The sequence below is a fragment of the Zalophus californianus genome, chromosome 12 (genome assembly GCF_009762305.2).
Source record: "Zalophus californianus isolate mZalCal1 chromosome 12, mZalCal1.pri.v2, whole genome shotgun sequence".
Classification (NCBI taxonomy): domain Eukaryota; kingdom Metazoa; phylum Chordata; class Mammalia; order Carnivora; family Otariidae; genus Zalophus; species Zalophus californianus.
The window spans coordinates 64,902,692-64,926,240 of NC_045606.1; the positions used below are offsets into that span (position 1 = coordinate 64,902,692).

Below are 23,549 nucleotides of genomic sequence, written 5' to 3' on the forward strand. Positions count from 1 at the left end.
TTAAAAAACAATTTTACAAAATTAAATACCTTTAAAAATGTTCACTTTTACCCAACCGCCCAAGTAATTCAGCTTCTGAGAATTACTGAGAAATACAAAATATGGGGAAAAATTTCACATCTCTGCCCTACACAAATGATATTTTATATTAGCAATATTGTTAAAAACATAGCAACTATTAGCTATAAAATAAAAAATAAACATTAAATTTTTTAAAAAAGAGGGGAAGGAGGGAGTAAGGATTAGAAGAGCTTTAAGAAACATCAACTAAATGTAATCTGTCACCCTCTCTGAATACTGATTCAATCAAGAAAACCAGAAAAGACATTTGAGATAATCAGGAAAAACTGAATATGAATAGGGTATTTGATGATATTAAAGAATTTCTGAGTATTCTACTGGTATTTTGATTAACATTTTCTTATAGTCCATATCTGTCCTATCTGTGACAGATACCCAGTATTTACAGATGAAATGAGAGGGTATCTAGGTTTTGCTTTGAAAATACTCGAGCCCAAGAAAAAAAAGGAGTAACAAGAGGGAATAGATAAAGAATGGTTAACAGTTGTTGAAGCTGGGTGTTAGGTAAATGGGGGTTCATTATAATATTTTCTGTACTTGTTAATGTTTAAAAAGTATAAGCAAATTCGGTGAGGAAACTGCGGTTATATACCTGTGGGAGGAAATCATTTAATGGCACAAGTTCTAACAGCTTTGTTTTCCTTTTCAGACAGACTATACCAGTTAGTACTATTTGATAAAAACTAAACAACAGAAAAAAGGGGTGAGGGAAATTCACAGGAACACATGGAAATGGTTGAGTACAACAGAGATCATGACAAAAACCAAGAACTTGAAAGACTGTCATTCACAAATACTTGAGAGCTATACCAAGAAACACTCATTAGTACGTTTTTTAAAGTTAGGAATTACAAAGGAGAGAAGATAAAAGGAACTGGAAACTTCAAAATTCAGGAACAAATTCTTTCAAAAAAAACCTGTGAAGTCAGCCCCATTTCCCTTACCACTCCATACCAAGATGCACCAACTGCAGGGAAACCCCACCTTACTCCCAGAATATGCCTTCTCAAGACTCTCCACACTTGCTTTGGTCTACCTGCTGAACTTCCCTTAAAATTAGCTCAAACATTACCATCTATGAAGCCCTCCCCACTCCTCTAAGCAGAGACAGTCATTTACTTCTCCAGGCTCCTGCAAAACTTTTTTCAAGACCATGATAACACATCAGCAGATGGTAATTTGTCTATCTGACCTACTTCCATTGAGGGCAAGTACATAATTCATCTTCCTGTCTTCAGTGTCCAGCATATAACAAATTATAAGGTAAACTTTTACTGAAGAAAGTCACAAGGTCCTCAAAGAAACAGATTTGCTTACTCGGTCGCCAATACTTAAAATCTGATCAGTAGATCTGACTAGAATAAAGTTTTAAATGGGAGGGCAGAGAGGAGAGAAACGCCATTATAAATGAAGTCAAAATACAAATGGCAACCTACTAAAACAAATGACAAAATAGTCACTTCAACAAGACTGTTAAGAACACAGACTTTCAAGTGAGATATGGATTTGAGTTCTAGTTCTGCTGCTGATCACTTCTGTGAACTTAGGCAAGCTCAGAGCCTTTAAACCTCCTTCTCGTCTATAAAATGGGAGAAAAAAGTACCTAGACCACAGAGTTGATGTAAAAGTCAATGTATAGCACTGAATTATAGCATGTGTGTTTAACACAATGCCTAGCTTGTGCTAAGTGCTCTATAAGTATTATTAATATTCTTTTAGATAAAGAACTGTCACAAATGAATTTCAGAAAACAGCAACACACCAACAAATAAGTATTTCACAAAACAAAAAGAATGTCTCTTTATCATGACTCAAATTAAAACAGGAACATTCCAATTTATCACATTGGCAAGTACATATTTGTATGGGGTATCAGACTCTTTAACAACTGTTATTGGGAGAATAAACTGGTACAACTTTTCTTTACTGCAATTTTGCAATAGTCTTTAAGAGTCTCAAAAAGTCTTAAGAAACACTTTGACCCAGGAATTCCCCTTCTTACAACTTAACCTAAAAGAATAACTGCTAACATGTTAGTGTATTTAAGAATACTGATTGTAGTGAGGTTTAGTGGGAAGAAATTAAACAACCCAAACACTTATGATAGAATATTGCCTCAATTCTTCACTCTTCTATAACAGGATTATACATGCATACTGTCTGGCATACAGTGGCAAAGCTGGCTTCTGCTAGCTAATATTGACTCACAAAACTAACTGCTCAAGTTCAGGAATTTTGTGAGCCACCCTTGGTATCTTGAAATCAGCCATGGTGAAAGTACTTAACACCAGACAAATCAGCAAATGCTACAAATCAGCTTTATTCCCCCTCCCCGTGGGAAAAGCATTTACCACTGGTAACCTGGCAATACCTCAATGCTATTGAGCATGGCCATGTGACTTGTTTTGGCTAATGGAATGTTAGTGAATGTGACACATGAAGAGGTTGTACGTGTGCTCAGGGGTTAGTTTCCCCTCTCATGTTCCTGTCATTTGTCATAAGAACCTGTCCTAGGGAGTTTCTAGTCCAAAGAATGAGAAACATGAAACAGACCAGAACTCAACCTACAGCCTGAAGCAGAGCTGTCCCAAGTGACTAACAAGATTCGTGAACAAGAAAAATGAAGTGTGTTGTTGTAAGGCACTGAGATTTTGAGGTCATTATGTAGTAAAACCAACTAATGACATTCTTCATCAATAGAGGAGTGAGCAAACTGGCATATCCACATAATGAAAAATCTTAAACTTTCTTAAATAAAGGGACACCAGATGCTGAGACATACAGAGATAATGCTGGGAAAAGAAAATGTCCTGTGTGCATCAGAGTAGTCTCCCTGGAAAGAATGGGCTTTGAATTGGGTGGTGCATAATAACAATATGATTGGCAAAGTTCTGAACAAAGGCTGTTTCAAACAAGAGGTGGGTAAAGAAGACGACTAAGGGGTAGCCAACCAGGATATTAAACTAAGGCACTACCGGAACATAAACAACTAGAGAAACTTGTACTTCTTGGATCTTCTCTCGGGAGAACTACACGTATTTCGATAAGCTGCTTAGAGTGGTGGGAAGGGGATTAAGGGCCTTGTAAGCATGTTCATGTTCAAATAACAATACTTGGTCTTTGAACTTCCTGGTTACCTGCAGGGCTTTTATTTTGCTGTTTGGGCACTGGCTCTAACAGTCTTTCTCCCTGCTCTTTATCCCCACCCCCAACTCTACTCCAGAGCTAAATCACCCTAAATGAATGCTGAACCAAAGTCTAAAAAACACTGGTGTGAATTTAAGAACTCATCCAGAATGCCACGTGTCTCAAGACTTCAAATGTGGTAGATTTATATTTGAACTGGAAATATGTCCTGGTTAAATTATATTTTTAAAAAAGGTTTACAAAATATAATAGTATTATTTTTTATTTAAAAAGTTTACTTAGGGCACCTGAGTGGCTCAGTCAGTTAAGCATCTGCCTTCGGCTCAGGTCATGATCCCAGGGTCCTGGGATCGAGACCCGCATCGGGCTCCCTGCTTTCCAGGGAGCCTGCTTCTCCCTCTGCCTCTGCCTCTCTCTCTCTCTGTGTCTCTCGTGAATAAATAAATAAAATCTTTAAAAAAAAATAAAAAAATAATAGTTTACTTAGAAAAGTGAAAAGATATTACAAAAATATTAGTAATAGTTATTTCTAGGTGATGAGCTACAAGCAATTTTTACTTTTGAGGGGGTGCAGAGGGAGAGAGAATCTTAAGCAGGCTCCATGCCCAGCACAGAGGCCAACAAAGGGCTACATCTTACAACCCTAAGATCATGACCTGAGCCAAAATTAAGAATCAAACGCTTAACCAACTAAGCCATCCAGGCACCCCAGCAATTTTTACTTTAAAAAAAAACAGACAATATGGAAGGGTACAATGAGTAGGTTTTGTTTTTGTTAATTATAAAACAAAGCTGTTAATATTTCAGGGGGAAAAAAACTGATGTACAAAACAGTGGGTATTCTACAACCCAACTGGTAATTTTTGGAGTTAAAGTAAATAAATGTGACAGCACGACAAAGTCCAAAGCAGTCAGTTAGGATTTATAAATGTGACATTATAAATGGACAGCCAATGTGATGATGTGCACATACTGCTTTGGTCTTCCCATATTTCCTCAAGACATAGATAGGGGCAAATAATCACCTGTATTAGGATTTCTCAAAGTGAGTTTCCCAGAGTATTAAGTTGGCAAATTCCTGAGCACCACTCCAGACCTAGTGATTCAAAATCTCAGGGAGTAGGGACCAGGATTTAGGCGTTTTAACAAGCTCACTAAAGACTGAGAACACTAACCTACATGGTGAAAAGCTTGTGACTAGTTAAATGTAAGCTGTACTGAATTTTGAAAAAGGAATGCACAGCTTATATTTTGTTGGTGAGTTCATCAAGGTCACTAAATTACTGCTCTTGCACATTTAAGGCTAAGGCCTATGTTAAATAAAATCTACTTAAAGACAGATTTAAAGTCTTCATTAGCAAAAAATTACACCTATGAGATTAAGTTAAATTATATTCATTATTAAACTGAATAATCTATTAAACTTTCAGTAAATTGCTTTGTATATCACAAAATGCTCTTCCCAAATATATTTATTTTCCAGCACCTAGTACTGGCATTCATTCATTCAAATCCGTTTGCTGAATAAATGTACAACATTCTCTTGTAAGTATGAACAAATTTGTAAGTAATTGCTAACACATCACTAAACGCTTTACATACATGAACTCTTTTAATCCACACTGGAATCCTGTATGGTAAGTACTACTATCTCCAGATAATGAGCAAACTGAAGCAAAGCAGGGAAAAGACTTGCGCAAGCTAGTAGTCAACAGACAGATTCAAACCAAGGCAAGCTGGCTCCAGAATCTGTACAGTCACTAAGCTATACCACCTTCCTGATTTGAAACCAAACATTATTCATCTAGTAATAGATTCCCTAAGTAAAGCTGTAATATCTTTAAAGATTTTATTGTTCATCATTTTAAAACTTACATTTGGCAAAATAAACACTATTCCAGAATTTTCTGACCTGTTTAATACATTGCTAAGAGCTGAATGCTTTCATCTCATGTTGATTTCCTCAACAGAAATTATTAGAGAAATAATTAATCTTAGAGAAATTATTAATCTTTTCTCAAGGTATCTATGGTCTTATTATGAAGACATGTAACTTATAAGTTTTGTTTTATTACAAAATATATTCACTATAAGTATGAGAAAGACTTAAAAATCTTATTATCATTAACATGTCATTATATATTCTTTCAGGTTTATTATACGCATTATACTCTCACTTTCCAGCACTACCACCAAATAAAATAAGTAAAATCACTGTACAAATTGAGAGAAACTGAAACTGTCTTATTCTGCAAAAAAAGAGAGGAAATGAATTACTGTCATAGATAGAAAATATTTTAAGCTATATACTCAGCTTTGTTTTTCAACATTAAGAATTGAGTTTTGCAAAATGAGGGTTCTAGAGGGGAGGGGGTGGGAGGATGGGTTAGGTTAGCCTTGTGATGGGTATTAAAGAGGGCACATTCTGCATGGAGCCCTGGGTATTATACACAATGAATCATGGAACACTACATCAAAAACTAATGATGTAATGTATGGTGATTAACATAACAAAAAAAAAGAATTGAGTTTTGCTGTATACCTTAATTATATAGTTTTATGTCAAATATAATTCAATATAAAAGAAAAAGTACTGAATTAAGTTTAAAGTTCTAAGTAAAAAGTATCTGAATGTTTTTTGATCCTGTTTAACATAGCCGTCAATGGCTACTCCTTGGTCATGTCACTTCTACCATTCTGAGGTCCTAGCTATTTCCTTGTTTCTAGCCTCACAAGCATAGATCTAGAGCACTGCCACACACTGCAGGACCATAGCATGCTATGCAATACAAAACGATCTCACTACCTATTACTCATGTTTCCTTTACTTCAAAAGTAACAAATAATAGTACCCCAGTTAAATACCTTGGTTTCATACATAACCAAGGTCCAAACCGTATTTTCCAGGATCCTACTGTTTGAGCTGTCTGAAAGATGTGCTGTGGCTGTTGGCTGCATTTCCCCCTAGGACTGCCTAACCAAAAGGCCTGCTATAATTGCTAAATATAACGTAGCCATAGCAAGCCTCTTGAGTAAACTCCTCTAATAAAGACCCTAGCAACGGTTAACCTATCTTTATAATACACCACAGTTTTACCCTACATCAGTTATTACCAAGTCTGGCTGATCAGAAACACCTGTGGAGCTTTTTAAAAACAGATTACTGGGCCTTATACTCTTCCAAGAACACCCTCACTTACCCATCAGCTTCCCAGAAAGCTAATTTGAGTAGATCCATGGTGAAACTAAAAGAATTTTTTTAGCTACCTAGATCCTTGCTATTCGAAGTGTGGTCAAAGCATCAGAAGCATCAGCATCACCTGGGAGCTTGCTAGAAATGCAGAATCTCAGGCCCATCAGACTTACTGAATCATACTTGCAGCTTAACAAGATCCCCAGGTGATTAGCACAAACATTAAAGACTGAAAAGCACTGCCCTAGATGATTCTGAGGTATGGCCAGCTTTCAAAAGCACTGCTCTACTTAACCCCCTAGTTCTCAAAATGTATAAGGAAGAATATGAATAAATTTCCAAGGTACTTTGATTATTACAGAGGGGCTACCCTGAAAGTCAGGAGTAACAGATTTTTAAGAGGCCCACAACTACAACTTCACTCACCCTTGCATTACATAGGGGAACTGATGACTCTGTGCTGGGTCGGTTTGTGCTTGTGGAAGCGTACGTTGCCTCAATCCTTCTGAGGAAGAACTAGCAGCTAAAGACAAGGTTTCTTGACTGGATGATGGCGTTGTTGATCCTGAGTGATCTGAACTCTATACAAAAAAAAAAATGTAATTATTTCTTCAAGGAAATTTAATTCATTGCAATCATGAGATTAGAGACACATTGTTAAAAATGTATTTATGAAATCCCTCTGCAAAAAGTGAATTTTAGAAATATACTGATTTGAATCTTGTGCCCAGCATAATAGGCTGATATTTTAATTCTGATGAGAGTAAGAGTTCAGAAAATCAACAAATACATTTCTTTACAAAATTAACAAGATACCAATCAGGATTTTAAAATTCTCATGTTCTGATGATGTCATTAACTCACAGATTCAATAACTTTAAATAATATAACCACTTGAAGACCACCCCAATAATTTTAACATCCTTCCAACTTCATTAAAATTATTATTTTTCCTGTACTGCCTTCCTTTTGACTGGATGTCTTTTTGTATGACTATCTTCCTAAGTCATGCCATGTAAAAGGTGCCTGCCAAGGACACTGGTCTTTTGCAAAACTAACAAAGCTTTCTTTAAGAGGTTATTCCACATAAAGTAGACACCAAGTAGGTATCTACCTAATCAGACTAGGGAGTTTGACTCTTAGGGATATAAACTGGAAAAAGCTTCCTTTTTGTCAAGATTTCTCATTAAATGGACCAGCATAATATGGTATTCATTTTTTAAGAAAATTAACAGAAGAAAGGCATAGCCATTTGGCAGCACAGCCTAATTTTGTTAGAACTAATTTTTTTCTGACCTTATTAGATAACTCTTTCATGACTAGATTTTTAAGACCTTCTCAAATCCCACTGAAATTTCTCAGCCATAAAAAACGAAGGGTAATTCAACTTAATTTTCCCTTGATACTTGTCAGATTTTCATAACACAGCTTGAAAAAACTGAATATATATACTAATGACATGAAATCATGGCTGAGGAACCACGAGACAAGTCAGGAGGGGTCTTTCTTAATAAAAACTGAAGCAACACAACTGTGTCCAAAGACTATATCCTGAATGCTAATGTTTTGTCCCTTCTTAGGAGAGGTAGGAAACGTAGAGAGACCCTTGGGTTTACTGATAAACCACACTTCAGTTTAATGAAAGCTAAATTCCCATAGCTACTGCTGGAAAATACTTACCACTGAGGCCATACTAATTAAATATAGCAACTAAAGGGTCTAGTTTCTTAAAGAAGCAGTTAACTAATAATTACTGAAAGATCCTTCAACTAGTTATCACCTCTGCCATCCATCCCCTCCTTCAAGTTTTGGCTAGATTCTTCACAAGAAGGAACGTATACTTAGCAGTATGTAAGTTCTTTGCCCAAGAGTCTTAAAGCAACCTTCCACTCATCCAATCCTTTTCTCTCACCTCCAAAGGTGTCATATAAAACTTTAATGGGAAACTGAAAATAATTTAGCATAATTTGTCTTTAAAACTTTACATCTAAATTGAAAAGTTCAACATTTTAAAAATTCCGAAGTTTAGGCAGATGGAAAAATAAGAAGGGAAAAATGAAGTCTGAAAGAACTGACTAAGTGAAGTAATTTTTCTTCCTGAAGTTGAAATGTATGCCCAAGTCCAGTCATTTTAAAAAATAAAATTCTTGACCAAGCAATCTACTTTAAGATTTAGCATACTCAAAATTTAAATAATTTAATCCATCTTGAATAAAATACAGTATATCAAGTATCTTTAATATTTCTGAAACTTTACTGGTCCTAGATTTTAAATTATGTAATCATATCTTCACTTTGTTTTCTGAGTATTTTAGTATTTCACCCCTGAAGATTGGATCTTCAATAACAAATAACTCAAGTTTCCAGGGATAACACTAGGCACTGGATCTCTAAAAAGCAAGTTTAAACGCGTAACTCAAGCTGTTCAAAACACAATCTCACAACCCCCAAGCTCCAATTGTTCTGTTTTTCACTTAAAAGGCTAATCAAAAAATTTCAACATTTACTCCTCCACAAACAACTCACAGAATTGCTGTTGGATGCCAATGCTTCATGACTTTCTCTAGTGGTGCTGGATTTTGGAGAACTGGGAGGAGTCCGAGAAGTACATACTAGATGAACCATATGATATTCATCTTGCTAAAATTAAAGAAGATTACATTGAAAGCGTAGTACTGGAAAATAAATAGTTCAAAAAGTCAGTACCTAAGCTGAAATATTTAACTCAAATTTTAAGTTCCTTTCGGGCATAGACATTTTATTAGTAAATTGTTGCCATTTGAAGGTACGGTAATGTATCCTTTTAGTATCTGGGGCCCTTCTGAATTCAATACACTCCACGGGTAGAAAACTGTCTAAATACTCAGTACCTACTATATGAAAAAATGATTACTTTGTATATCAAGGAGTCTTGAAGCAATCAGTGCTGTGAAGTTGCATCAATGCAATCTATTACTTCAACATAGAGACATCTAGCACCTTAATATCAAAACTATGTAACAGTCACATTGAAGCTTAGGCCTACAAACTGGGAGTAGTGAAAATATTTCCATTACTTGAGACTTCGCAGCTGTAATAAAGAAACTCAACTGCACCTACTCTCATTTGCCTTAATTCTAGCAAGGTGATGTATAGTTTTTTTAATTTTTTTAATTCAAAAACTAGTTTTACCTATAACAATTATACACAGATTTAAAGTGTATATTTGAACTACATTCTGTACATATTCCATGTGTTTCCATAAACTTACAACTATGCCTAAAGGAAAATATTCTAATAAGGATTAGGATTGGCATTTAAGCTCACTGATTTCATGAGTATATTTATAGTCAGGCATAAAGCTAGTATATAAGATGGAGAAAGGAGAGAAAATAAAGGAGAGCAGAGAAGAACAAAGGATGGCTCAGCAACTTAAAAGAAAGAAAGAAAAGAAAACAAAAGAATGATAAAGAAAAGGGGGAAGGAAAAAAGAAAGATTCCCACTTGTGAGGAAGAGAAACAAAGCTACCAGAAACTAAGATTTATCAACTGCCTCCCATAAACCTGGAATTGTGCTTAATTCTGAGGTGAATCCAAAAAAAGGGTAAGAGTCAGCCCCTCGCCTAAAGAGGCTCATGATATCGTTAAAAGATCAGTATACCACATTAGAACACAATTAGGGAATATATAAAACAGTCTTTGCACAAAACTGAGAAGCACAAATTATAATTGCTTAAGGAGTTAATAGGGTTAGAATGCTAGGGAAAAGGCATTCCCAGAGACAGCAGGACATGAGCTATGCCTAGCAAGGTAGGTAGAAAGCACACCTGATTTAATGTCCTCTTAGCTTCAGAATACTAAAAAGCATTCAAGTATAAGATGTTTATCCTTAGAAACCTAGTTTCAAAGGTCATATTAATCACAATTAACTAATAGTTTTCATTCACCTTTGGAGAATGTTTCTGCAAAACATTTTATAACTAACAGGTAAAGCTAATGGCAGCATCTACCTGAAAAAAAGTAAAGGGGTAACTGACTTTAACAAAAACGCTTTAAAGATCTATTCAAAATATAAAAATATTGTTCAAAATGTTTTATATAAAGGGCACAACAGTCCTTCAAAGCATTTTTATTTTAACTCTTCCAGTCAGAAATCATTTATAGAAGCAAAAACCTTTTAAAAAGTATTCATATGCATACTCTAGCCATCCTTGGGATTAAAATAATAAATTTTGTATTTCAAAGAGCATAAAGCAGAAACGTTTTTAAGCATAAACACAGGGGGAAAGATGAAAAGGTGGAGCACAGAGGACTTCTAGGCTAGTGAAACTATTCTTCAGTGGATGACATGGTGGATACATGTCATTATTTGTGAAAATCCAAAATTGTACCACACCAAGGGTGAACCCTAATGTAAACTATGGACTTCTGATAATGCTGCATCAATGCAGTACACTGTGTACAATGTCAATTGCAACAAATATACCACTCTGATGTGGAATTTTGTCAGTGGGGTAGCCTAGGGATGTGTAGAGACATGGGGTATATGGAGAATCTCTATACCTTCTGCTCTATTGTGCTGTGAACATAAAACTGCTCCAAAAACTCAAGTCTATCAGGGCATCTGGCTGGGTCAGTAGGTAGAGCATGCAACTTTTGATCTCAGGATCATGAACTCAAACCCCACATCGGGCGGGACGTAAGGGCTTACATTAAAAAAAAAAAAAAAAAAGTCGTCTATCAAAGAAAGAGGGAAAAAATCTGCCGCAATGCCACTATTTTCGAGGGGGGCCAGGGAAGAGAGGCTGTTAAACCACTTTGGCAACCTGAAACTACCTGATTAAAATGAAAATGACAGCAAGAAGTCACACTGGCAAAGCTAAAATTTCAACTATCTAAACAGAAGAAATATACCAGTATAAGATTTTTTAAAGTTTCCCACAGGTGACCATAAACATAGAGGAGAGGACACAGATCTTCTAAATGAGATTAGGGATATCCAAAAGAACATTAAGAGTTAAGTCAAAGAGTTAAGAAACATAAGAGCTATGTATTTGATTCTGCTACATTCACAAACAAAAAGCAGCAACTCAAATGCAGAAAAGTTCTACAAGTTTAATTCCACAAATGAACATGAGCTAAAAGAGCTGCCATTACGATAACTAGCATTCAAGCTGACTGTCAAAAACTACACTGAAATATATTTTAGCTCATAGCACCAACATTCAAAGTTTGCCAACTGATCAAGCAATTGGACTTCCTTTTCATTTCCTGTCCTGAAATTAAACTCCTACCTCAAGCAACTTGTATTAAAACATCATGCAGTTTGGTCAAAAGGGGCTTTAAGAGAGAAGAGATTATCAATGAAAGTCCCTCACCACTACTTGAACACTCTACTCCTGCACTACTGATAAGTCAATACTGCTTTCTTATATAAGGTAACAAATAACTGAACAGAAACATATAATCCTATTTTATATTTAGCTATCAGATGGATATACAAAACTATTACCTAAACTAACTAGAATCTATCATTATGTTCTTTACTTTCTAATTCATGTTTACCCATTATGCTACCCAAAAGGGTTGATCTTAAGTATCTAAAAACTGAACTAGTTGGATATCGATAAAACTTCAGAACATCTCTCTTCTCACACTCTAAATGTATCTGTTATAAAATAGTGGTTAGAAAAGCTTACTTTTCTGAGAATGTCTTTCAGCTGCAGATGATCGGGAAGCAGTCTGCCCGAATACACCAATCTCTGATCCTTCGTCAACTAAGAAATGGGACAAAGAAAAGAATTCAACTTTTTCTAATTATACAAATTGGAAGCTGGGAATAATATGCCTAAAAATGAGCAAAGTAAAACTCCCTTTAGGCACAGATAAGCAGAAAACTGACATAATTTAAGACCTTTTTTTCCAAATTCTACTTAAGACATTAAGAGCTCAGTAAATGGTAGTCTGTCTATTGTAGATATAATAAAATACAGATAATTACCATTTTTTTAAAAAACAGGAAAAAAAGGTACACTGGAAGTTTGCCTTTTCAGCCATAATGCAATGCATGTGTGACTATCATTAAAAACCTTTAAAACTATAAATGAGAAGATGGCTGGCCTTCTAGTAGTAATAGTCAACAATGGGATAAAATTTCAAGGTCACCACAGTTATTTCGAATTGTTTTCTCAGTATTTATAATCTAAAAGAATATACAACATTTATTTTCTTCTTTACTAATATCATACAGAACGATTTACTGGTTTTAATTCAAGAGTCATTTGAATTTAGTTACAGTTTTATGTAACTTCTAGTTTTTATTTTATCTGCCATTCTCACAAATACCTCTATATGTTTTTCAAAAACACAAGGTTAAAGAAAAATCAACTCAAGTGCATAGAGATTCAGCTGCCATCTCTATATGAAACCGAGAATAGGAAATACATTCTGGTTACTTCTGCCCTATTTTGTATATATGATAAATCTGCTAAGTGCTCACACTGCTAGTATTAAAGTTTTTAAAATCAAAGTATTTATGTACAGTCCCCATAAGACCTCCTAAATAAGCAGATGTTCCACGAATTCTATTAAAACAATTAAATATTAGCTATATCAACAATTGTTAAATATGCCAAATCCAAGCAATAACTGTAACAATTTTCAAACAGAATATATGTATACAGCATGGCTACTAAAAAGGGTCTTACATTAAAAATAACCATAATAGAAACTGTCATACTGAGTAAGATCTGTGGTTCAGGGTTTCTTAGGTACCCAAGATGAAGAGAAAGGTATAGCTGTCTTTCCAAGATACTTAGCTGTTAGGCATAATCTAGCTTCCCTGGAAGTATTTTTGAGTGTGCCATTCCTAAAATGCACAAGTTCAAATTCCTGTATATAAACAACCAAATTAACACAAGAGGTGTTTTGTTTTTTTTTTAAATACATATCACAAATCTTGAAATTTCAATCAATACACATAAATATTGAGTGGGGAACAAATAGTGAATTATATAACATAAGTTAAAAGCTAAGTAGATAATAATTGATTTAACCCTTGGACAAAATGAATTCTATAATGCTTTATAAGTTTCCATAATATACTTATTAATTTAGCTGGAAACTAAAAAAGTTTCTTTGATAAATACAGTCATCATAAACTATTATTTTTCCATCAGTCCAAACATTTAATAGATACTTCTATGTCATAACATTCTGCATAAAGGACATCAGTCTTACGAATTTTTTTTTTTACTTTACTATGAAAATTCTCAAACATACACAAGGTGGAGAGAACAAAACAAACCCCAAACTACCATCTTCAAGAACTCCCAAATACTCAACTCCAACAATTATCAATATTTTGCTGTTCTTGTTTCATCTATCCCCCACTGCCTTTTTGAGGGGAAAGAGAATTTTAAAACAAATATCACACATCATTTCTTCTCACCTGTAAAAACAGCATGTATCTGGAACAGGTTTTGGGGTCGGTTTGTTGTTTTTGTTTCAAATAACTGCAATGTTACCACAGTCAACAAAATAAATATCAATTGGGTCAACTTTGAATAAACTTTTATCTTTCCACAACAAGGGAACATCAATTTTCAAAAAGGCAGAATACAATAAAATAACAAAATTACATGGCACACCCCCCACAAAGTACATGAAGCAAAAACAAGTATGGATGAGGATGTGGAGAAATCGGAACCCTCACACACTGCTGGTAGAAACACAAAATGGAACAGCCTCTATGAAAAAGTTTGGCAGTTCCTCAGAGAGTTAAACAAAGAGTTACTGGGGGGCACCTATGTGGCTCGATCAGTTAAGCGGCTGACTCTCGGTTTCGGCTCAGATCACAATCTCAGGGTCGTGAGATCAAGCCCCACGGGGGCCTCCACACTCAGCTGAGTCCGCCTGAGATTCTCTCTCCCTCTCCCTCTGCCTTTCCCCCTGCTCATGCTCTCTCTCTAAAATAAATAAATCTTGGGGCATCTGGGTGGCTCAGTCATCAAGCGTCAGCCTTTGGCTCAGGTCATGATCCCAGGGTCCTGGGATCGAGCCCCGCATCGGGCTCCCTGCTTAGCGGGAAGCCTGCTTCTCCCTCTCCTACTCCCCCTGCTTGTGTTCCCCCTCTCACTGTGTCTCTCTCTGTCAAATAAATAAAATCTTTAAAAATAAATAAATAAAATAAATCTTAAAAGAAAAAAAGTTACCCAATGACTCAGGATATGCCCAATTCCACTCCTAGATACCAAAGAAAACTGAAAACATACTTCCACATAATAACTTGCATAAGAATGTCCATAACATTAGTCATAATAGCCAAAAAGTAGAAACAACCCCAGTGTCCATCAACTGATGAATGAATAAACAAAACATAATACATATAATAAATACTACTCGCCCATAAAAAGTAATGAAGAACTGATGCATGCTATAATGCAGGTGAATCTTGTAAACATTGTGCTAAATGAAAGGAGCCAGACAAAAAAGACCACATATACTAGGATTCTATTTATATGAAATTTCCAGAATAGGCAAATCTATAGACAGAAAGTAGATCAGTAGTTACCAAGAACAGACAGTGACTTCTAGTGAGTATAAGTTTTCTTTTTTGAGGTAACAAAAATGTTCTGAAATTAGACAGTTATAATAACTACACAACTTTGTGAATTAACCACTGAGTTGTACATGTTAAAGAGCAAGTTTTACAGTGTGTGAATTATATCTCAAGTAAAATTGTTTCTTGAAATTATTCAAATGCCTTCAAATAATCAGAAATTTTAAAAGGAGAAAGGAATTCTTTAATTTTACTGTGACTGAAAAACAGGGAAAAAGGAATTTTCATGTGCCTAACTTAGGTGAGAAGATCTGAAAATTCTTCTATGTCACTAAATAAATTGCCTCTTCACTTTAAATATCAATAAATTAATTTAACTATCTGGAAAACCAGTAGTTAGACATGATAACAAACAACACAGTAATCAACTGACCGAACTTTCAACAAGCCATTTTGGATCATAAACTAGAGTATTAGGAAAAACACAGATTTTGAGATCTCAATTCAAATTCAACTTCACTAATAAAAGTGACACAATTTTATTTATCCAGACCTGCTAATAACAGTATCATTTATCTTGATTGAAAAATCCATTTGTTTTAAATTAAGTAATGCTACCTGCTATAACAAACTCCATAATCTCAGTAGCTTAACATAAATTTGTTTCTCTCTCAATTAAAAAAAAAAAAAACCATCACATCGTACCCTTTCAATATAAAAATCCAGAAGACTCAGGATTGGTAAATCTAAAACAGTACTAATTAAATTGTCAATTAAAAGTCTACCGTTAAGATACTGGCTACACAGATACATATATACTTGACCATCTATGTTAACATCACCATTCTTCTTGTTGCTCACACCCTACATCCAATAGCCAGCAAATCCTATCAGATAATGCTACTTTCACTGCCTCCACTGCTTACCACTAAACAAAGCCTAGTGATACATGGTACCTGGTATTATATGGTAGAGTAGAGGCAGCTAAATTACCAAGTTAGAAACATCCTGATGGTACTCCAAGGATGGTACTCCGAGAGACAGAACTAGGCCACTCCAAATAAATACCTGCTTAACTAGCTGGCCCCAAAAATTCTGCCACTCACTTAACAGACATTGCTAAAAACCAAGGTGAGGAAAGTTCATCGGCTAGTATAACATGCAAAAATAAATCATAAAATGGGGAGATTTTTTTCTTCCTAAAAGGTTTACATATACTATCTAAAGTATCTGACTTTTTACTATTTCATCAGATATCAAAAACAGACAAAATACTATGCATCCCTTGTGCATTTAAAATATTCACAAGAGTCTGATAGATGAGTTTACAAAAAAGCCAACAACAGTTTCATATTTCTAGAAAGTCACCTCGCTGGTATCAAAAGCTTAAATTTTGTATATGAGGAACTAAATACAGTCTCTCATTATGGATGGCTTAAAAAAATCATGTTCTATCTGACATCAACACAATCAAATAGCTTAGTAAAAAATCTTCAACTTACATGTTAGTTCAAAGAACTAGAACCCAAGTCCTTTGAAAGTGGTAATTATTAGTATTTCAGTACTTACATATAGCTCAGTCACAAGTGCCAAATAGCTTTAAAGAGGTGGTTCCCAGAAGGTGCACAACATATCGTTTCTGTAGGAAATGAATTCTATGAATTTGTACTGCAACATATCTTCCTCCCACTCCCACTAAATTCACCCAATTTAAAGCTCCAGAGAGGGCACCTGGGTGGCTCAGTTGGTTAAGCGACTGCCTTCGGCTCAGGTCATGATCCTGGAGTGCCAGGATCGAGTCCCACATCGGGCTCCCTGCTCAGCGGGGGGTCTGCTTTTCCCTCTGACCCTCTTCCCTCTCGTGCTCTCTGTCTCTCATTCTCTCTCTCAAATAAATAAAATCTTTAAACAAAATAAATAAATAAAGCTCCAGAGAATTCAGAAGCACTGTAAATGGAAGCATGGTTTACCCAAACTGCCTCTACCCCTTATCTCCTTGCAACAACAGTAAACAAAAGCAGCAAACAGGAGCTTAAAAAATAATTTTCTCTAGAACTCCAAAGGGACATCCCCAGCTTAGCTGTTTCCACTCACGGGCCATTTGCAAATCAGGTATACATACAACAGAGAATGCCAAAATACGTGACTGCTATGGTTCATAAAAACAAGCAAGAATGTAAAACGATAAAGCAAAGCAATGTGCTTTGAGGTCTTAAGATACTAGGTTCCCATATCTTCCCTAAAATATATCAAAATAAACAAATAGCACACACTAACATGACATGCATTAGAACACTATTAAAGCTATGTTATCCATTCATCTACAGCCTTTAAATGACAAACCACTTAAACACATACACCTCTTTTTATAGTTCACTTCTTTTCAGTTTGCAAGCATATAGCTAAGATGGCCAGGTCCGTAAATGCCTTTATCTTATTACATATAACCATATATACAATGTGAATTAATGGTTTAAGCACCAAGGCTTGAAAGTCAGACCAACCTGGGTTCAAATTCCAATTCTACTACTTAAGGAGTTCTATCATCAAGCCTCAGTTTCCTATTTATAAAATAGAGCTAATAAATAAAACTTACATCATAAGGTGTCTATGAGGAATCAATGTGATCAAACATATAAAGTACTTAGTAGAATGCCTAATATACATGGCAACCACTTAGTAAATGGAAGTTTAAAATTTGAGCACCAACTATGACAGTTAAATAAAAGCATTTGAGACCATGAAATCACTATTTGTAATGCAGAGGTGAGAAACTTAAAGTTCTAGATAAATCCTATTTTAAAAACTGATGCATGATTAAATAAAACATAGTACTGTTATTTTCCAAAAGAATACATTAGGAAAAGCTACAAAGGAGTTAAATAAACAAATTTAGGGATGCCTGGGTGGCTCAGCTGGTTAAGCGTCTGTCTTCAGCTCAGGTCATGATCCCGGGGTCCTGGGGTCCTGGGATCAAGTCCCGCATCAGGCTCCTTCCTCAGCAGGGATCCTGCTTCTCCCTAGCTCGCCCTGCTTGTGTGTTCCCTCTCTCCCTCCCCCTCTCTCTGACAAATAAATTTTTTTAAAAAATAAAAAAATTAAAAATAAAACAAATTTAATCAGCACTCATTCAAAACTTAACTTTTCATCAATCTTCACATTCAATTTAATAATATCCTTTGTTCAAAGAGTTTTAAAAATATGAACTATATTGCTACGTGACATGAAACCCTCTTAAACATATGCACTAAAATTGTAAAGACAAGTCTTATAAAGCAAAAATTATTTATATATATGCATTATAAGCACCTTGAAATCAACAGTTCTGAGATAGTTAAGTAAGTTTTAAAAATGACCTGCCTGAGTAAGGTAATAGGGAATTACAAAAATGAGGCAGATATAAACCTCAAATTATATTATTCAAGCTATTTCCACTGCTAATAAAATTAAGACTTCCATCTGAACTGTAGGCAATTTGGTTATGGAATGTTATATTCTCAGAACAGAACCTATTCAACTGGTTCTATTTCTATTTCTTTAATTCTAACGGAATCGCAGAGCAATTTGAAAAAGCAGAACAAACTTCCTAGCTGAGCAAGAGAGCTAGAAGACATAAGTAACGATACTAACTGCTTTAGTTTAACGATAGAAAGCACCCAGACAAAGGGAATCTACCCAGAGCTGAGGGACATGTTCAACAGGCATTTTGACCACAGGACTGAAAACTGAGGAGCCAAGGCAAGCCCCAGAAAGGTTTATCTTCAAAACTGAATTCACGGTGAGTCAGGTCCATCTTAGTTATTGTTTGTATGAGGAGAGTAAGAAAGAAGCAATAACGAGAAAGATGCCTAATCAGACTTAGAGATCCTTACTTTTTAAGTTTTCTCTGGGATAGTCCATTCTACTGAATAACATTAAGTTCAACTATTTTGAGGGGCGCCTGGGTGGCTCAGTCATTAAGTGTCTGCCTTCGGCTCAGGTCATGATCTTGGGTTCCTGGGATCGAGCCCCACATCGGGCTCCCTGCTCCACAGGAAGCCTGCTTCTCCCTCTCCCACTCCCCCTGCTTGTGTTCCTTCTTTTGCTGTCTCTGTCAAATAAATAAATAAAATGTTTAAAAAAATAAAAAATAAAAATAAAAAGTTCAACTATTTTGATATTTACATCTCTAGCAAATAAACCTAAACTAGATCAAAGTCTGAAACTACTCAAGTAAAAGTAGCCTTCTTGACAGGTATCTTCACGCCCCCGGGGCAATTACCCAAATTAGAGAATAATTATTTCACACTACAGGCCAATTTCAGGATCTGAAAATGTAAAGTCATGAAGTGATGACAAATGGCATATCAGAACATAATTCACAATTATCTATATACACTATCAACATGAACTGATGCACGTTCCAGTTCCTACACCAAGTCCTAAACCAATTATCAATACCATTCAAAGTTAAACAAAACTCCAAAAGAGTTCAATTCCACATCTGAGGTTTTTGGTGATGGCACTGTGAAGTTTGCATAAATATGGCAACTGCCCTATTTCCTAACTGGAAGACACCTTCCCCTCCGTAGCCCATTATGGATCTGTAATCTTTTTAAAAGTACTATATTACGTTGAGAATCATCAAAGCAACATTACCTCTGAAATAATAGGTTTTAATAAAAAAAAAAAAAAGCGGCTATCATCTTGTCTGCTTAAAACTGTTATCAACTCTTTAAGAAAAATGTCCCCAGAGGCGCCTGGGTGGCTCAGTTGGTTAAGCACCTTCCGCTCAGGTCATGATCAGGAGTCCCGCATAGCATCGGGCTCCCTGCTCAGCGGGGAGTCTGCTTCTCCCTCTGACCCTCCCCCTCTCCTGCTCTCTCTCATTCTCTCTCTCTCTAATAACAAAATCTTAAAAAAAAAAAAAGAAAGAAAAATGTCACTGTCACTGTGAACCTTTTCTTAAAACAGCTACACATTCCCTTACCTTCCCTTCAGAGATGACCATTCCCTCCCTATGCTCCTACAGCATTCAGTACATCCCTCTTGTGTAACACTAGTCACATAATATTACAGCTTTTTACTTACATATCTGTATGCCCCGCTAGACCTGAGCTTCAGAAGAGCAAAGGAATCATCATCACCTTCATGCGTAACATATAGACACCCAAACGCCAGGTCAATAAAATACTAATTAAATAAATAAATGAAGCCCAAGAAAATATGCTTTGGTGGGAAAGGGTATATTTGCTGTGGGTTTATTGACAGATGGAAAATTGAATTTAAAATATTCATGTGGAGATTATCTGTGATTAAGTCAAATCAGTATCTGACCATAAAGCTAAAGTCTTAAGACTATACACACTCTTGCAGAGTTTAGCCAGAATTCTGTTAACAGCAGTAGACATGTGACCTATTTTAGAGATCCTAAAAGGACAACTTCAAATCTCCATTCTTTCCCTCCAGCAGCTCCTATTTACTTTCCTAGAAGCCACTGCCCACAGGCACCAAGGCCCTTCACCCGCCCTTGGCCCATCAGACCCAGTTAGAGCAGTACTGACCAGAGCCATCACTTTTCTACTCCTTACTGGAGAACACTTGCTTCTACAAGGCACTGGAACCGTACTCTGCTTCCAAATCATCCACCTCCACCAGGCAGATGTGCAAAGAATCAGGCATAAGAAATAATCCCTGTTAGGGCGCCTGGGTGGCTCAGTTGGTTAAGCGACTGCCTTCGGCTCAGGTCATGATCCTGGAGTCCCGGGATCGAGTCCCGCATGGGGTTCCCTGCTCAGCGGGGAGTCTGCTTCTCCCTCTGACCCTCCCCCCTCTCATGTGCTCTCTCTCTGTCTCGCTTTCTCAAATAAATAAATAAAATCTTTAAAAAAAAAAGATTTTTAAAAAAAAAAAAAAAAAAGAAATAATCCCTGTTAAACACCAAATAGCACTTAAGACACCTAAACACAGAATTAGTGTTAAGCAGTCTTTGTGGGTGCTCATAAGAACCCAAATTTCCCTCATAATATATTAATATAATATTGCCTATATTACAAAATGTTCTCTGTTCTAAATAACCATCTTTTAGTACTCCAATTCCCATACTGAAGACTACCTGTGGGGTATCATGAAACAGTCGGTGTGTTCAAAAACTAAAACACTACAAATCAGTTCTCATGTGATAAATAAGTTAGAATGTAAGCCTGTCAAATCTAATAACCACAGGAAGTTTTCAGTGAAGTTCTAAGACAACAAACACATGGTCCTCACCCCCCAGTTCCACCCACTCTAACCAGAAATAAACTTCAATATTACAATTCACTTGGAGTGGTGCCTGGGTGGCTCAGTGGGTTAAGCATCTGCCTTCAGCTCGGGTCATGATCCCAGGGTCCTGGGATCGAGCCCCTCATTGGGTTCTCTGCTCAGTGGGGAATCTGCTTCTCCCTCTCCCTCTGCAGCACCTCCTGCTTGTGCACACACTCTCTCTCCCTCTGTCAGATAAATAAATAAAATCTTTAAAAAAAATACAATTCACTTGGAAATGACTTGCTGGAAGAGAAGAGAAAAGTCAGGTTTGCCACAGTTAAACCTGGAAGAGTGTGTACAAGCAGCAGGTGGGTCAGGGAGACACAGTGTAGAAAAGTTTGCAACTGATCTATCCTCCAGCAGCCAAGTGATCCATATGGGTACTAGAGATTAGTACTAGGAGGGCAGAACTCCTGCCAAAAACTGGCTTTTTCTGGGTGCAGGTAAGGCAAATGGGTTTCACACCACTCTTCTCTTAGATACTTTTTGAAAAAGAAAAAGTTTTAGAAAAGTGGTAACTCTTGGTCTAACATACTGCAAACCAAGTCCCTTTTAATCATACAATATAAAGATCTCACATAAGCACATACTTGAGCATATATCTAAATGTAAATGTATAAACACACGTTATATAGAGAGACACACACACACTTAGATATATGCTCAAGTATATACTCATATACTTAGGAATGGTAATCCGGCTATGTTATAAACAGTACTATGGAAGTCTATGACTTTCAATTCTGATTATTCCAAAAAGCTATTTTCCACCTTGAAAATGTGTAAAATGAATCGTATGCAATAGGAAATCTTCTGTGAAGGAGAAAACTTTAAAACAAATTTGTTACCCCTTGTGTAAATCTTAACTTTCAAACCAAAGATCTGAAAAAAATGAGGCTTCCATCTAGTTTGTTCCAAGTACTTAAATACCTCAGAGTTTTTAGTTCCTCTACTAAAAATATTTGTATCAAAAGTACTGACAAACAAATAAGGCCAACTAAGAGTTGCATTTCCAAACCTCCTGTTTTTGCAATAACTGCCCTATTTCTTTAGTTCTTCTAGAAGTCTCAATGCCTAACTAAAGCAATAAAAGCTTTAATATGGGTTGCAGTGTTTATCTTTTTTTAAGGATCCATCTGTCTCTCCCATATTAGGCCGATGACTTAAGTCCAATGAAAATGGTCCTTTTTTATGCCTATCAATTATTATGTCCCTTGATATTTTTGTAGACAGTACTCTTACTAATTAACTGAACCTCATGAGGAAGATATTAATGATGGTTGAGACACTCAAGAGACACACACACACCTCGGAACTCAAAATACTTCGCAGTCTAGCAAGAGACCTATTTGATTCAAGAGGGGAGGGGATGAACAGAGAGACGGGAGTGCATGGCACGAAAAGTTGCTGACCAGAGCAGCTGCGCCCAGCTTTTAGACACTTACTGGTTTGCTAGGGTACACGTTAGATAGATGTGTTTTTAGTTTCCCCACGGTCCAGTTCAAGAAGCAGCTAATAGTCTGGTCACTGTATTTCTGATTCGGTGCTTTAATGATGAGGGTCACAGGAATCTCCATCCCATTTTGGTCCATGGTGCCCCCGAGTTGAACAGAGTCAAGAGGAGCAGCCCAAATGAGCCGAGGTGGTGACTGCCGGCGCGACTGGTACAGTGACGGCAGCAAGTAGGTTCTTAATATTCCGTGTCCAAGTCAGTCACAAGTGCATCGGGCAATACAAGGGCCATTGCCGGTACCAAGGATGATGGACTGTGGCGGCGGCGGGGTCCGGGGACCCGGCCGTGGGTGCAGCTTTCCCCGCCAGGTCCGGGCTCCGCCGGGCTCCGGACTGCGGAGAGAGGCCGGGAGGAAAAGAGAGAAAGCAATGATAAGGGAGGGAGTCACCGCCCCGCCCCCGCCGCGACCCCCAAGCTGAAACGCAACAAGGCCCCTACGCGACGGCCCTGCCAAGCGGGCCAGAGAAGGGGCCGAGCCGCTCAGGGCGACCCGCCGGGGCAGGGGTACCTGAAAGAGGGCCGCGGGGCCCGCCACCGCCGCCCTCCGCGCCCGGGTAGGGCCGCCGACCGCACAGTCCTGCCGGGCGTCCTCCGCGGCGGCCGCTCCTTTCCTGCTGCTCGGCGGCAGCCACGGCCCGGCCTCGGGTCTCGCGAGGCGGCGCGGTGGCCGCCAGACAAGTTGGCCAAAGGGTGCGGCCCGCTTTCCGCCTGACCCCTCGGGCAGGACACGGCAGCGCGGCGCAGGACAGGGCGCGGCCGAGGCGGCGGCAGGTGGCAGGAGGGCGGGGACT

At 37.1% G+C, this 23,549-nt stretch overlaps 1 protein-coding gene across 2 annotated transcripts in view; it reads right to left on the reverse strand.

The window, feature by feature from the left end:
- HERPUD2 (HERPUD family member 2) overlaps positions 1 to 23,541 on the reverse strand; it is a 30,244-nt gene extending 6,703 nt beyond the window's left edge. The window contains exons 1-5 of one of the 2 annotated variants that reach the window (XM_027573861.2): positions 23,267 to 23,511; positions 22,691 to 23,090; positions 12,100 to 12,177; positions 8,948 to 9,061; positions 6,848 to 7,002 (exon numbers count right to left, since the gene is read on the reverse strand). In XM_027573861.2, coding sequence (XP_027429662.1) covers positions 6,848 to 7,002; positions 8,948 to 9,061; positions 12,100 to 12,177; positions 22,691 to 22,837 — 494 coding nt within the window. In that variant the 5' untranslated portion in view covers positions 22,838 to 23,090; positions 23,267 to 23,511. Of the gene's footprint in view, positions 1 to 6,847; positions 7,003 to 8,947; positions 9,062 to 12,099; positions 12,178 to 22,690; positions 23,091 to 23,266 lie in introns of both variants that reach the window. The other variant, XM_027573862.2, reaches the window with a different exon arrangement.
- Positions 23,542 to 23,549: the final 8 nt, after the last annotated feature.